This window comes from Gadus morhua, chromosome 1 (genome assembly GCF_902167405.1).
Source record: "Gadus morhua chromosome 1, gadMor3.0, whole genome shotgun sequence".
Classification (NCBI taxonomy): Eukaryota; Metazoa; Chordata; class Actinopteri; order Gadiformes; family Gadidae; genus Gadus; species Gadus morhua.
The window spans coordinates 765,677-781,953 of NC_044048.1; the positions used below are offsets into that span (position 1 = coordinate 765,677).

At 43.5% G+C, this 16,277-nt stretch overlaps 1 protein-coding gene across 2 annotated transcripts in view; it reads left to right on the forward strand.

Moving 5' to 3' along the window:
• Positions 1 to 327: 327 nt before the first annotated feature.
• Positions 328 to 16,277, forward strand: part of cacna2d2b (calcium channel, voltage-dependent, alpha 2/delta subunit 2b) — a 57,679-nt gene continuing 41,729 nt past the window's right edge. Inside the window, exons 1-4 of one of the 2 annotated variants that reach the window (XM_030349078.1) lie at positions 328 to 900; positions 9,571 to 9,652; positions 13,973 to 14,089; positions 14,408 to 14,467. In XM_030349078.1, the coding sequence (XP_030204938.1) occupies positions 779 to 900; positions 9,571 to 9,652; positions 13,973 to 14,089; positions 14,408 to 14,467 (381 nt within the window). In that variant the 5' untranslated portion in view covers positions 328 to 778. The remainder of the gene's footprint in view (positions 901 to 9,570; positions 9,653 to 13,972; positions 14,090 to 14,407; positions 14,468 to 16,277) is intronic. The other variant, XM_030349022.1, reaches the window with a different exon arrangement.

Genomic DNA, 16,277 nt, shown 5'->3' on the forward strand with positions numbered 1-16,277 from the left:
TGCCTGGACGCCAGCAGTACAGCATTTAGGTTTGGTTTTGAAGAACCCCTCTTATGCAACGCAGTCGGTGTTTCATGAAAAGTGAATAAATACCAAATAGTGCTCCCATGGTGTAGTACTGGATAATTAGGTGAGGTGGAGAAATTGTATTGCTTAGGAATCAACACAATCCTTAGATAAGGGGGATGTTTGACTGGTATAAAGCCTTGATAACTACTGGTCTTTGGTAAGATTAGATAATGTGATAATGAATGACCCTCTGAAATAACGCGGCTCACACACCCATTGCTAACCCAGTTACACATGGTACGGTCCTGAGATCCCTCGAGCACATACCATTTAATCTAAGACAGTTATTTCAGGCTTTTGTCTCTCTTTCTATTAAAAGTATTTTCCGGGCTTTAATAGCCTATAAGCTGCCTGATTTTTGGGGATGCCGCTTGGGCCGTCCGGTTCTCCATCTCCCCGTGTCCTCCACCTCTAGAGGTGCGCGAGCCTGGACCGGAGGAGGAGAGCGACGGGGCGGGGGGCGCGAGGCGGAGCGGCGCTCTGCAGTACAGTCTCCTCCGAGCATCACTCCGCATTCAGCGCTCCTTGATGCTCTCACGTCCGACGCCAACGACTGTGGTATCGATATGACGAGAGTAGGAAACGTGACGACCATGGCGATCATCTAGCCGTAGCGTGTGGGATTATTGCGTTGTCATTCGTTCTTCTGAAGGAGCTCTTTGTTTTAAGCCTCGGAGCCCCCCAGTAACGAGAATTTTTTAATGGAAAAATGGCGACAGGCAAACAGTCTTCTAGCTTGGTCGTCTGCCTGGTCTCCATCCAGATGATCTTCTTGATTCTGCTGGCGTCCCGGCCTGGATCCGAGGCGCTCACCTTCCCTCAGCAATACACGTAAGAGCATCGCAGTCCTCCATTGATAACATATTGGTTGCTTAGCAGGAACTTTAGTTGTTCGTTACTCCAAAGCAACACTTGTATCAATCAACACACTCTTCAATTACCAACGTTGCGCCGTTGCGTTGCATAACCCCCCCCCCCCCCCCCCCACACACACACATAATGTTTCTATTTAATTATTCGACTTCCACCACGATTGATAGCCTATCTAAGGCTTGAATGAACGTAGAGAAAGCGTAGTAAGAACTTCACTTATTTTCTTCTCAGTCCAGAATGTGAATGATGTTCCAGTTTGCAGTGATTTGTGCAAGGCGAAGCATGAAGCTTTCAGAGCCTCTGAAGTCTCAGGACGCCCGGGTACCAGCACCTCCCTGCTTCCATGACAACATTAACAGCCCTGGCTCCGTCTTTCTTAGGGAAGATGGGCCCAGTGGCTCTTGGTTTCATCTCTTCTCTTCCATGATAAACCGATTATGCTCATTCAAAGTTACTTGGCCTAGCATTAGCCTACTATGTAGCTTTCAATAAAACAAGAAGGAGGTTGGAGTTGTATCGAAGCAGTTTCATCTCTCAGGTCTAACCCTTTGCTTTGTCGAGGCCCGGTTGTTTTCAAACACGAGGTGTCTTCCCATTCTAGGATATCTCATGACGCCTTGCACTGATGGGTGCAGTAGGTCAACTTATCACGCCATGAAGAGCACCTTGCCCTTACAAGAAGTACACTGCTGCTCCACATACTAATTACAATAACAAGTGACATATTTTCAAAAGATGATCGTGATCCTCATGGCTGTTGCTAACCTCATTAGGCGCTAAGTACAGCTGGCGTGTGCGACCGCTCTGCACTCACTCGCTGGAGGGAGGGAGAGTTCACCAGATGTTGCGGTGGTCTTGGCTTAGAGACTTCTGACCAATCACAGCGGTGCATGACAGCTTTATTTACCAATTAGAAGAGGGATCTATAAATCATGGAGTCGTTTGCATTTGTCGATGTGTAGGAGGATGGGGGATGTTTGTGTGTGTGTGTGTGTGTGTGTGTGTGTGTGTGTGTGTGTGTGTGTGTGTGTGTGTGTGTGTGTGTGTGTGTGTGTGTGTGTGTGTGTGTGTGCGTGCGTGCGTGCGTGCGTGCGTGCGTGCGTGCGTGCGTGTGTGAGGGTGTGTGTGTAGTGGTCTGTTTATGATTAATTGGGTTGCTGCAAGGTGCTAGTACCTAATTTCTCTCTTATCCTGTGGGTTTAGTTTTCGTTGTAAAACAGCAACACAGTCCTCTGGATGACTTGGACCGGCTGTCTTCCTGCAGCTCAGCCTAGCACAGGAAAACTAAATCACATTCTATTTACAAAATGGTTGCAAGAAATGGAATCTACATCCGCTGCACATGGCTCCATCCCACTGCCAACCTCCCACCATTCCTTCATCTCCACTTTACTCAAACCCCCCCCCCCCCCCCCCCCCCGCCGCCCACTCCTGGCTCTAGATGGGAATATGGGCTTCCCAGCATGTAGGCCAGCCACCCCACACCCTCTCTCTGCTTTCCTCCCTCTCGTCCCAGGGGTAGGTGTGTGTGTGTGTGTGTGTGTGTGTGTGTGTGTGTGTGTGTGTGTGTGTGTGTGTGTGCGTACATGGCAGGTGGCAGGTGGAGTTGTATAGAAACATACTGTTCTGTTTCTTCATGACTGCATATATTGGGATCTGTGTTATAACGATAGAACGATCTGTGATATATACTGTATATCTCTTCCTAAGGTAAGAAATCCTAAAGGAAGAGATGTATATCATGGTATCCTGAAACCTCAAGGTGTTGTTTCAGTTGCTGGAGCGTTCCGGCCGCTCTGAGTGGAGAGTGGAGCCCTGTTTTATCATCAGCCACTCTACCTTCAAAAGAAACATTCCTATAGCGTCTTTGACATCACCTGAGGCACGACTTTGGGGACAAGCTTTCCCTCCTCCTTTCAGTTGTCTGTCAATCAAAGTCAAAATCATCGAATGGAGGAGTCGTCTCAGTGAAGCTAAGGTGTGGGCTCCTTAATCTCCTCAGAAAGACACCAGTCATTCACACGGCTCTTTAAGACCCATTTGTGTCTAAGTAGAACCGTCGGTTCCACCCAGACACATGGGCTGTGTGAAAGTAGAAACAGCCAGTCAGTAGGTCCTGACACATACACAGTATGGACACACTGGGATGTTGAAGTCCTGTTAATATTTGTGAAGGATTGTTCTCTAGTGTTCATGTGAATGTGTTAGAGGAGACGTATTATACCACCAGGTGTGAGTGTGATTAGCCTCACAAGCCGTTTCCGAAAATCGGTCCCATATGACAATCACTAGTGGTGGCGTGTGCACCTAGATCTGTGCTGGATAGATCAGTCTACCAGCCTACCCAGTGGACTGACGTAAACGTGGCTCATCTATCCAGCACAGATCTAGGTGGACTCACACACTAGTGATGTCATATGGGGCAGATTTTCAAAACGGCTTGTAAAGCTAATCACACTCACTCCTGGTGGTATTATATGTCTCCTTTAAGATAAGGTACTACTCACCTTACACAAGGATCTAGTTCCTGGTGGAAAGGTTTTGGATAATTATTATCTGGTAAGGATGCCCACTGGGCGCCTTCCTTGGGAGGTGTTTCAGGCACGTCCAGTGGGGAGGAGACCTCGGGGAAGACCCAGGACTAGGTGGAGAGATTATATCTCAACACTGGCCTGGGAACGCCTCGGGGTTTCCCCCCGTCAGAGCTGGTCAATGTGAAAGGGAAGTCTGGGGCCCCCTGCTAGAGCTGGTTCCCCAATGACCCGACCCCGAATAAGCGGACGAAGATGAGATTATAATGCCCTTCTTTTGGTCATGGGTGATTGTTTGACAATGAAAAATATAGTTTTTGTTCATCGTACTGGATTGCACATTGCAATGAAAGACTCGACGATTAGTTTAATGATGGCTAGTGTTGGCAGCTCTTGTAAAGAGTTTATTGCCATTTAACTCTGGAGAGATCGAGTTTTATTTATTATTGATTATTGATTGATTATTGATTTCTTCTCTGTGGGATGAAGAAGCCAGGAATGTGACAGAGGTCCAGCCGGTGCTTGTGGTTTTTTGGCGGAAAGATGGAAATCCATTGTGGTGGTCTGCACTAACAGCGTTGGAATGTTGACATGGGAAAATGTTTATGACTGTGTGTATGGAGGGGGGGTTAAGGTCCTGATTTAACTTCTGTTGTCGCTACATATAGCGGCAATTATTTTTGATCTAGCCATTTACACAACATGAGCGAATACAGTAATTAAAAAGATGATTGGCAGTTATATTATAGTCATTCTAAATCCTTTCAGTCCAATTCTGGTAAAATGTGAATCATTTGAGTTATACAGATCGATAGAAAGCCCAATTACGTGGCCATAAATATAGACACATTATAAAATCCCTCTCTAAAACAGCCACCTTCTCACCAACAGCTAAATATGTCTTGTTCTGAAAACAAATGCACAGCCATGTGGGATGGAGCTCATTTCTTTATCCCGAGACACAAACGCTGCAATAGCTAAATAAATGGTTTGGTAAGTCACCCCAGCATGTAGGGTCGACTTCATATGAACTATTGTTAAAATTAATGTTTCATCTCGGAAATTATCAAATGCCATTTGAGTCAATATTAAATAAATAAATATGCCAATGTTATAAATAAACATGGTTATGAAATAAATCCTGAAATAAATAAATGAGGCAGTAAATATGAGCTAAAATTAATATATAAATGAGTCAATATGGTTATATAAATAAATCGTTTTTTGAAAATAAATTATGTTTTACTACTTTATTTATTTCAGAGGACTTTAATTTCATAATTCAAACTTTGTTTTAATCAGGGGACTTTCCAAACCGACCTGAGCCCCTCTGTCCCCTCCCTCTCCCCGCCTGAGTCGGCAGACGCATCATCACGTGGGCGGAGCCTGACCGCTGCCTGCTGTGCTGGAGTGTAGGAGGGCTGTTCTGCGATGGCTTTGCTCTGAGATAACCACGTCCCACTCATTTGAATATAACAGATAGAAATAAAAAAGAGCTGGGAAAGAAATTTGGCATTATGAAATAAAAGTCCCCTGTAATAAATATGTGGAAATATGAAATAGAGGGCAGCTGAAGATACTTTTGAACAAACACATTTTGAATTAAAAAAATGTATTTATTAAACTATATCAAACCATTTATGTATTTATATTATTAATATATTTATATTTGGTTATAATTGGTTTAATCATTATTGTTAGTTATGTTAGTTATGAACATATTGGACATTGAAAAAATATCCACGGTCCTAACCACAGCACTGTGTCGCGTCCAACTCAAGACGTGGTCTGAGTCATGGACCTATTAAAGAAGGTTTGAGTCCCGTATCTAGAAGTGTGCAGGCTACCCGTCGTCGAGGAAACGCTCGGACAGCAGCACAGCTCTTCATAGAGTAATTGTTTGGTCCTCTTTCTACCCTAATTAATACAAGAAAAGTACCCTTCCCTAAATAATAGCCTAACAATAGACGTCTCACATTTCAAAAGGTTCCCAATGGATTAAAGTCGCTGTTTAGCGACACAACAGCGAAAAAGTAGATTAGGAACTGCGGGTCCAACGCAGATAGACGTATAATATACAGCTTAAACTATGTTAAAGTGACCTAGACTAAACATAGACTGTATATAATACCAGTTAAACCGACTTAACATAGACTGAATATATACAGGTTAAAATGACTTGACATAGACTATATAATACAGGTTAAACTGACTTAACATAGACTATATAATGGAGGTGAAGCCGATTTTCCATGTGTCCATTTGTGGATACTTTCGCAGTCTTTTTCACACCAAACAAAGTGTACTAGTCCAAGTGTAGGCCGTTTGAGGCCGTGTATTCTGGCATCCCTTCATACTGATTCAGGAACTCAACTAATGACTGATGTTATTAAAGGTCCCATGGCTATGCAAGTTCACTTTATGAGGTTTTCAAACCATTAATATGAGTTCCCCCTAGCCTGCCTATGGTCCCCCTTGTAGCTAGAATGGCGTTTAGGTGTAAAACAAGCACTAGGTATCCTGCTCTGCCTTTGAAAAAAACAAAGCTCAGACGCGCCGACCGATTTGGATTTTCCCCGCATGTCGTCATACGGGGACAGGCCTCCTCTTACTCTGCTTTGCCGCCCAGAGAATTTGGTCCGCCAATTAGACAATGAGGCATTGAGACAATGATGGCACCACCGCCGCCGGTTGCCACCGCCGTGAGGCACCACCACCGCAGAGACCACCACGCCGAGGAACACCACAGTGGTCCTCCTCAGCACCCTCGTTTCCCCCTATGTCCTGTGTTGATCAACTTTAGCCGGCTCAACCTCTTTGTCCTTAGTTACAGCAAGTTTGGCTATGATTGCCCTAATTTACCGCCTTTAGGCACCTTAAATTGCTTGGGCTTCTTTGGCTGTCTGGCAGTCATGTTTATACAGCTGATGGTTCCTGATGAGTATTTCTCCATCGTGAGGAGGGAAAAGTTATCAGATGTCGAAGTGGTCAGGGAATATGACCTTCTAAGTTAGCATTTCGATGCTATAGTGCCCCCCATGACTAATCTGGAATCGGAATCCTAATCTGGATAAACCTCAAAGCAATTAATCAGGGGACCCATGTGCCTTTAACCTGCACCAAAGTTGATGATGATTGGTTAGGTTAATCCTGCTTTTGGCTCCTTAATATGATTGGACCAGTTTGCATGCATGTTGGTGCCTTGTTGTACGTCTGTAAAGATGTGTTTGTGTGCTGTTGCCTCTCTAACCCATCCTTTCTCACTGCCCCTTTTCCATTTACCCGCCCAAAGAAGCTTGTGCTTTTTGTCAGGCCATCGCTGTAAAATAGAACTTGTTCTTAATGATCTGCCTGGTTAAATAAACACCTTGGCCTCTGGCGGCCAAGGGTTTTTGACGTCTTCATGTTGCCTTGAGCAGTTAGAACCTTCGACCTCAACAATCCAAAAGTTGTCAGTTGTACATGTGTTTTGATAGATCTATCGGACCTTTCTGTTAACGTTGGTATTCTAGCGCAATGACTTAAAACTGTTTAATTGCTGCATGGTTAACATCACTACCACAAACAGATCCGTGTGTTCCCTAACAACAAGCCGTGGATGAACAGGGGTGTCCGACTCCTGCTAAAGACACGCAACACTGCTTTCCATTCCGGTGACGTGCAACGGTACAAGACCGCCAGGGCAAACCTGAAGAGGGGAATCATGGATGCTAAAGCAGCATACAAACAGAAGATCGAGGACCTCTTTAGCAGCTCTGACCCCCGCCAGGCATGGCAGGGGATACGTCACATCACCAGACAAAACAACAACAGCAGCACTACCAGCGGAAGTGCCTTGGAGGCGGAGCAGCTGAACCGGTTCTTCTCCCGCTTTGAGGTGGAGGGAATGACAACCACCAGTCCGGCTCCAGACAGCAACAGCCAGACCCTCGTCCTTCAGGCTGCTGACGTCATCCGCACTCTCCGCAGGATCAACACATGGAAGGCAGCCGGCCCAGATGGGGTCCCAGGACGGGTCTTCAGAGACTGTGCTGCAGAGTTAGGTGAAGTATTCACAAATATCTTCAATCTCTCTCTATCACAGTGCACTGTCCCTACCTGCCTGAAGACATCCATCATAGTTCCAGTTCCCAAACAGACTTCAATAACATCTTTCAATGACTACAGGCCTGTGGCACTGACACCTGAAATCATGAAGTGTTTGAAAGACTGGTTTCTACAACACATCAAAGCTGCCCTACCACCCACTTTGGATCCTCATCAATTGCATATCGAGCCAAAAGGTCAACAGACGATGCAATCTCCACGAGCCCTCACTCTGTTCTGCGCCACCTGGAGCTGCAGGGACCTATGCACGGCTACTGTTTGTGGACTGCAGCTCTGCGTTTAATACCATCGTCCCCAGCAGGCTATTCTCCAAGATGTCCTACCTGGTATCACCACTCAATCTCTGCCTTTGGATTAAGGACTTCCTGACAAACAGGCCACAGGCGGTCAGAATGGGCCCGCACCTTTCGCCCACTCTGTCACTCAGCACAGGGGCCCCACAGGGTTGTGTACTGAGCCCTTTACTCTACTCCTTGTACCCACATGACTGTGCCCCATCCCTCACACTAACCAACACCATAGTGAAATTCGCAGATGACACCAACTGTGGTGGGTCTGATCACCAAAGGTGATGAGGCCAATTACAGAGAGGAGGTTCAAAGGCTGACAGAGTGGTGCTCAGAGAAACACCGAGCCTCCAACATCAAAAAACAAAAGAACTGATCAGTGATTACAGGAAAGAAGCAGGACACACACACACCACTACACATCAACGGGGAGGACGTTGGCGAGTGGTTCCCAGCTTCAAATTCTTGGGCATACACATCTCCAGAGAACTTATCATTGGCAATAAACACAACAGCAATAGTTAAGAAGAACAGCCATGCGGCTATACTTTCTCCGCACACTCAGGAAAGTCAATCTCTCACAACTAGCACCTAAGGTCCTTCTATCGCTGCTCCATCGAGAGTGTGCTCACCTACGGAGTCCTGTCGTGGTACGGTAGCAGTTCAGGTGCAGACAGGAAGTCGCTGCAGAGGACTATAAAAACCGCCCAAACATCATCAACCAACAGCTACCTACCATGGACACCATCTTCAACTGCCAATGCTTGCAGAAGACACACAACATTATGAAGACCTCCCACCCTGCCAACTATCTGTTTGAACTGCTGCCCTCAGGGAAACATTACAGGTCCATCAGAACAAGCACCACAAGATTCATAAACAGTTTCTATCCCAAAGCAGTCACCATACTTAACTCTGACCTATCCTATCCTATCCTATCCTATAATTGTCCCGTTACTGAAAACAATAATGCACAACCTTGGAACGGATCAGTATTGTTGTGGTAGTTGTGCTATAACATGTGTTAGCATTATTTGTCCATAGCATTTTTCAAAGGTTTTCCTTACTCTGGTTGGCAGTTAGAGGGACCCGCCAGAGTAAGTTAAAATTTAGAATGTATCCAACTAAAGAAGTCCTGCCCTCCCTTCAGACCTCCCTCCCAAACCATTCCCCCAACACACGTACTAGCTTGCTAAACTTTAGAAATAGGTGTGCCTTCAGAAGAAGTCTGTTGACTGAGCAATGAGTACTTGGAAGTGTTGTCAAAAATATACATTCTTTATCATAATCCATGCTGAATGTTTATAACGGTTTCAGTATTCATTGTCTGCGTATCATAACCGAGAAGAAAATTGTGAAATGTTAAAAGGCTAATCATTATGTACGTCATTCTGCTGTCATACACTGTAATCATGTTACAGCCTTGTTATATTTATCTTTTAATCAAATCTTATATAATTGTATTCCCTCCATGTTATGTACATCAAGGTATTTGTCAAAGAAAGAAAGTCCAGCATTATTTGTGACAACGCTACTGCATAGGCAGAGCATGCACAGGTAGTCGCTTAGGGATGGACATGTCTTCAGCGCTGAATTCAATTTCTGAAGAAATCCTTTACAATAAATGTCATACCCTAGGTTTAGGTCGAGCATAGACGTGGGTATCCCCTGTTAAAGCTGTGGATGTAACTGTGTGTCCACAGGATCATGCACTGGGGAAGGAGGATTGAGCAGGAGATTGACAGAGTGTTCCAGCACATCACTGGAGCCCAGCAGCTGAAAGGGGTTTGTACTCAGACACACCACGGCTGTTGTCGTAGAGCCGCATTGAAACACAAAGAGCCTTCCACCGTGCAGAATGGTCTGTGTACTGAACTGTTGTATTTGCCCACTGTTTGTGTAACAGCTCAGCAGCTGACACAAACCGAGAGATGATTACATGTTTCAATATTGATGCTGTCCTTTTCTTTCCTTTGTGGTGGTCTGAGACTCATTTCAGGCGCGTGAACAACCAAAAACACAATGTCTTGTGTTTCCTGGCTGGTTGTGTGTATCTAATAGATTTTTTTTTTTGCCAGTCAGCTTTGAGTGTGTGTGTTTATGTCAGTGGCGAGCGCAATACATGATATCAACTTAATGGTTATAGAGCTTGTGGCGCTATTGATGCACAATTGGTGTCTCAATGGAATAGAATCGGGGTAGGCTATAATCTCCTTAAGAAATAACCCAATTTATATATTTTATTACACATTAGAAATACTTCCAATGTGGCGCAATGAGCTACATTTTTGTTCAGAATCCCCCAGCCCCCCACTCATCGTATATATATCCATATGCATTTATTTCTGACCTATGGTAATCATTTTATTTTATGTAACAAGCATGCATAAATCCTGTATTTATTACATGACGATATACATGTTGTATGAACACAATATTCTGAACAACCCCAGAAATGATAGATTTATTGAATAGCTCAACAGAGTCAGCTTCCCTGATCGCTGATGGCAGCCTATTCCATAGGAAGGGGGCTCGATAGGCAAACGCTCTCTGTCCAGCCGATTTCTTTTTAACCTTCGGCAATGAAAGAAGGCCGGCTCCCGAAGACCGGAGGGACCGAGAAGGACTATAAGTAATGATCAGGTCCTTCAGGTAGGATGGAGATAATCCATGCAAGGCTTTATAGGTTAGCAATAGCACCTTAAAGTCTGATCTGAAAGTTATTGGTAGCCAGTGTAGAGAGGCGAGAATAGCTGTGATATGATCAAACTTTCTCGTTCTGGTCAGCAGTCTAGCTGCCGCATTGTGTACCAGCTGTAGACTTTTTGTGGTAGAGTTCGGTAATCCCGAGAACAGTGCATTGCAATAGTCCAGTCTTGACGAAACAAATGCATGAATCAGTGTCTCTGCATCCACTGCAGATAACATTGGTCTGATTCTTGCAATGTCTCTCAGATGGAAAAAGGCAATTGTAGTTATACTTCTTATATGTTGGTCAAAGCATAGTTGAGGGTCAAACAGGACACCAAGATTTTTGACGGACGCACTCTGTGGGATGGCGAGGCCATCCAACCACAGAGAGACATCCTCAAACTCTTCCCGGTCCCGCTTCAAGCCGATAATTATCAGCTCTGTCTTCCCAGTGTTAAGCTGTAGGAAGTTTTGTGACATCCAGCCTGTGTGTGTGTTTGTGTTCCAACGGGTGACAGCACCCCCCCCCCCATGGTCTCTAATGACAGGGGGGCCGTTGTACTCCTATTGACCACTTTCACAGAATGAGGGCATTACACTTTACTAAAGAATGTGTTTGGAGGATCTCGCCCACCAGGAAGTGATGTAATTGGTGGGTGATCTAGGGGTTTAGCACACTTATAGACATGGGGTCTTGTCTATATTGAAGAGGGCTTAAAGGACTCAAGATAATCAATCTGTTGGTTCTAGCCCAACCGAAGGGATGCGATTCCTCCCTGAGAGGTCATACTACCATTTTTTTTAAACCTTTTGAATAAGATAGAGATATCTAGTCCCGAATCTGGGCAAATACATCTATTTAAATCTATTAGGAGCTCTAGCCCTATACGCAAGGCTCACAAAGCATCATCAAATGCTCCTTTGAAACGCATTGGAAACGCAAGGCATTGCTATGAATTAATCTAAAGACTGATCAACTAGGAGGCGCCTTGGGACCCGAACCCCAAAACAGACAATTTTGGGGTCCAATGGTCCAAAGGAGCCCGCACCACACCCCTTATGAGATTTAAAAAAAAGTGAAGTGAAAGATTCTCATACATGCATGTTGGATCATTAGGCATTTGCTGAGGCTTTGTAAGTCACTTCCTGTAGGGCTAGAGCCCCCACATTTATTTAAATGAAAGAGCCCATCCTCTTAAATATTAAAGAGAACCGAGTTCTCTCTAGCTGCTTGTGAGCAGTAGGGGTATACCATACTTAAATCGATAGGGCAATATGTAAAGCGTCTTAGAGTACCATATTAAGCGCTATATAAATTTCATTTATTATTATTATTATAAATACGCAGCTTGCAATGACATTTTCTGAATGAATGAGTGAATGACTGGAACTTGAGGCTATCTAAATCTATTAATCGATATATCTTAAATCGAGTTATATCTATACATTTATAAACAACTGAAGTGCACTATTAAGGGGATAAATTATACTTTACATAGAACCCATTAACTCTTAAGCAACGTGAACTGTGCTTACATTGTATAACGTTAATGTTCCCCCTTCACAGCGTCCTGCTCCTACCACAGGAATTATTTCGGGGGCATTAAGAATATTTTATGCATTTAAAATGCTCATGTTGTACCATATAGGATATATGTATGCATGCTTCAGAAAATGAAATGATGGCCATAGGTGGTAAACAAAAGCATATGGATATATACGTTAAACTGGGGGGCGGGGGGGTTCAGAACAAAAATGAGGCTCATTGTTCCACATCCCAATTTGGGTTATTTCTTATACAGAGTATGGCCTGCCCCCATTCTATTCCCTCAAACAGCAGAGGGCATCAAAAGCGCAACAATTTATTCAAACCCATACGTTGATAAACCCATATCTAGAAATGTTGATGCAAATTATTTGGTTCAGAAAACATAGAGATTCAACGTATGTATATGTGTTTGTGTGTGTCCGTGTGTGCATCTATGTGTGCATGTGTGTGTGTATGCATTTATGTGTGTGTTTGTGTGGGAGGGAGACACAGGGGGCCGCTTGTGTCCTTCTTGGTGTGCGCCAGCAGAGCAGATGGTCAGGCCACACTAAGGACTTGCTTTTCATTCATTTTCCAGTAATCCCCTCCTCCACTCGAAACAAGCAGAAAACTGGTGAGGAATCATCCCACTCAGTTTGCAATCCAAAAGCACTATGCCACAAGCAGATTATCATTTATTGCGACAACACTGGTTATCACATACAGCATCCTCTGAAACAGTGCTTGGGATAAATGAAAAATATTTCATGCTGCAACGATTGATCTAATGACCCTGCTGAGAGCATTGCCCTTCCAGACAGACTGAGGACCAGGGCCTGGCAGCCTAGTGTCTGCCCTGCTCCACTCTCACCTGCATCACTGTCATCGCCATGCAGCCCTCTTCCAATCCTAATGACCTTCAGCCCTCAGGGTCAATAGCTTCCTGCTAAATTAATTAATTTAGGATTCTACAAATATTAGGTGTTCTGTGACATTCGGCGGGAGACTTTCAGAATAATCAAACCTCACAAACAAAGACCTGTCCACTTTACCTGGCTATGCAGCTGTGGGACGCTAACTAGTGTAACACAAACTAGAATAACGCAAACTAGCGTAACGCAAACTAGCCTTGCTGGGCTGCCTGGGTGGTGAGAGGGAGGGTTTTTTTTGGAGTGTCAACAGTACGGTTCTTCTGGTCGGCGTTTTGTATTGGTGGAATATCTCACTTGCAGGATGTGATTTTATTGATAACATTATTGAAATCACCATCGACCATTATTGACTATAGATTTGTCTAAGGTATTTTGAGCTTCGAGCTATTTGAAATGCTACACATTGATAAATTCGATCAATATGAGACAAAAATGATGCCATGATGTGTTCCTCTGTTCTGAAAGAATATGCCGTTCCCTTACTGAGTGTTGAAGGTAAAAGGTATGGAAAGCTATTATTTGAGTGTAATTAGTTTAAAGTGGTAGTAGGTATATTGGATTCGATGTTCAAAATACTGTGCCTTAGCCCGCTCATGGCAAATCTCTGACTCTATCTCGTCCCTAATAGCATCTTGTCCCTTATTGTTTGGGGCATCCATTTTGTGGTCAATCACAGGTGTGTGAAATGCAAGATTTCTCCATAGCAGAGAAATGTACGGAGGAAGAAGAGAAAGAAGAATTTATTTTTAAATTCTTGCTATTTTCCGCTCTCCGTCTACAACTCTGGAATCCACCCTACTGCAGCTTTACCGAGGACAAGGGGCACATTATCGGAACGCTAATTAATTATGGACTAATGAGGATTTGTTATGTGCTGCAGCAGGATTGCTGACATGAGATTAAAATGCATTAACAAGTGTGCTGATGTGCTTATGTATTCATGGAAATTTACAGATATATAATGAAAAGAGACGACAATTTAGCTTGGTGAAGAATCAACCCCGCGAGATTGTAGAGAAGGTGGCGTCTGACATAGAAAAGCTTCTGGCTAAGAAGCGCAAAGCTCTGGATGTAAGTCAGCTCATGTTATACCTTTTACACAAATCATGGTTTTATTTGAAGTTTTAAGTTTTAAGATCGCTTTTGAAGTTTGTTTCATGCTTCTAGCTTCAAGTTCCCATAGACCTGTTTTTATATTTCTGGACAGCAATGTGACTGTTTAAATGTAACATAGAAACTCTGATAAGACATTATAAGAGTTTATTATAAACTGTCCACACAAATGACCATGTAATCCCTGTTAGCCTTACTTTTTTAATGATAATGGGTGCTGTTCAACGTTATGGTTCTGTTCTTTTGTGTTTCTGTATTTTCCCTTTTGATGTTCAGCGGTTAGCTAGCGAGGCCGAGCGCCTCCAGAGAGAACATCTCTGGCAGGATGGTATCAAGGTAAACACAACTCTTCAGTCAGTATACAACACAACAAACATGATGGTATCAAGGTAAACACAACTCTTCAGTCAGTATACAACACAACAAACATGATGGTATCAAGGTAAACACAACTCTTCAATCAGTATACAACACAACAAACATGATGGTATCAAGGTAAACACAACTCTTCAGTCAGTATACAACACAACAAACATGATGGTATCAAGGTAAACACAACTCTTCAGTCAGTATACAACACAACAAACATGATGGTATCAAGGTAAACACAACTCTTCAATCGGTATACAACACAACAAACATGATGGTATCAAGGTAAACACAACTCTTCAGTTAGTATACAACACAACAAACGTGATGGTATAAAGGTAAACACAACTCTTCAGTCAGTATACAACACAACACACGTGATGGTATCAAGGTTGACACAACGCATCAGTCAGTATACAACATAACACACATGATGGTATCAAGGTCAACACAATGATTCAGTCAGTATACAACAAAAAACACATGATGGTATTAAGGTCAACACTACACATATTTCAATCAGTATTCAACATAACAAACGTGCCACAAAATATATGTCCATCACAAATAGAAACAGAAGAATAGAAAATGTGAAATCTTCAAAACCCTGATAACTTCAGGGTTTTCCAACCACAACCATTTTTCTCGTTAATATTATGTCCAAGGGCCTAATGCAGACAACACTGTTGGCATTTATTATCAAGTATTGAGCGAGACCAAAGCCGTAACCAAGGTAAACAGGCGATGTAATCCATTCACGGCAATTACAGCTCATCAATGTACGTCTTCTTAAAGTGCTTATTTCTGCTAAAACTTTATTCTATCATAGGGAAAGGATTCCCACAGAGAAATACAACTTGCTTATTTTGCTTCAGATAGATCCTGTCAGTTTGTTAGTGTGTCCAACCAAGTCTCACTCACAGAGAAGTCTCTCAAGAGCTTACTTGTTGCATGAAGAGAATGGTGGAAACGTGAGTGAGAGCAGTAGAGATTGTGTCCAACACAATTGTTGTGTTGGACAACAGAAAGAGTATCTTAATGTTATATTAAAGATATGGGTGACGGAGAGATACAATTATATTAACGATAGACAATAGAGCTAACAACAACACAGGAGATCAACAGTGAGGTTAGGGTTAGTCCTGTTCTAAATCGAGGAATTTGATTGGTAGACAAAATGTTTTAACCAGCCATGGTATTTGCTGTTACACCTTAAGTGTAACAGCAACTTCTGTTTGGTTTGGCTCGCTGCTACCATGCAAATATTTACTGCAAACCAACCTAAACCAACCTGTGGGTATACTATGAACCTCGCTGAACATATCCAGGCTTTCTTGGGAAAGCCTGGATCGACAGAGAGGCAACTCGTGCCATGTTCAATGCGTGTTCATGTGAAAGGGGCGTTTATCGCGTCATTTTACTCATCTTGCGTATAAGTGAAAAGGGCTGCGCACGCCGATCCAACCCGATAGACTGCGTTTTAATATCCATCCTTCTCGGAGGTCCGACGACGTTGCCTAGCGACACGCACAAACACGCCCCTTTTCCTCGGACGGCGAACTCGCCATCTCGGTTGAACTCAGTGGTGACCGAGCATAATTCCGAGACAGAATTCAAGATGGCTGCGCCCATTGTGACTTGAAGTATGAACTGTTTTCATTGTGCTTGGACCACTTTGGTGGTTTAAATGGCAATTTCAATCACTCGTATTACTGCAATACCTTACTGCGTCCGTATCTCTGCCTATTTACACAAATATATTGTATTTGTGTACAGC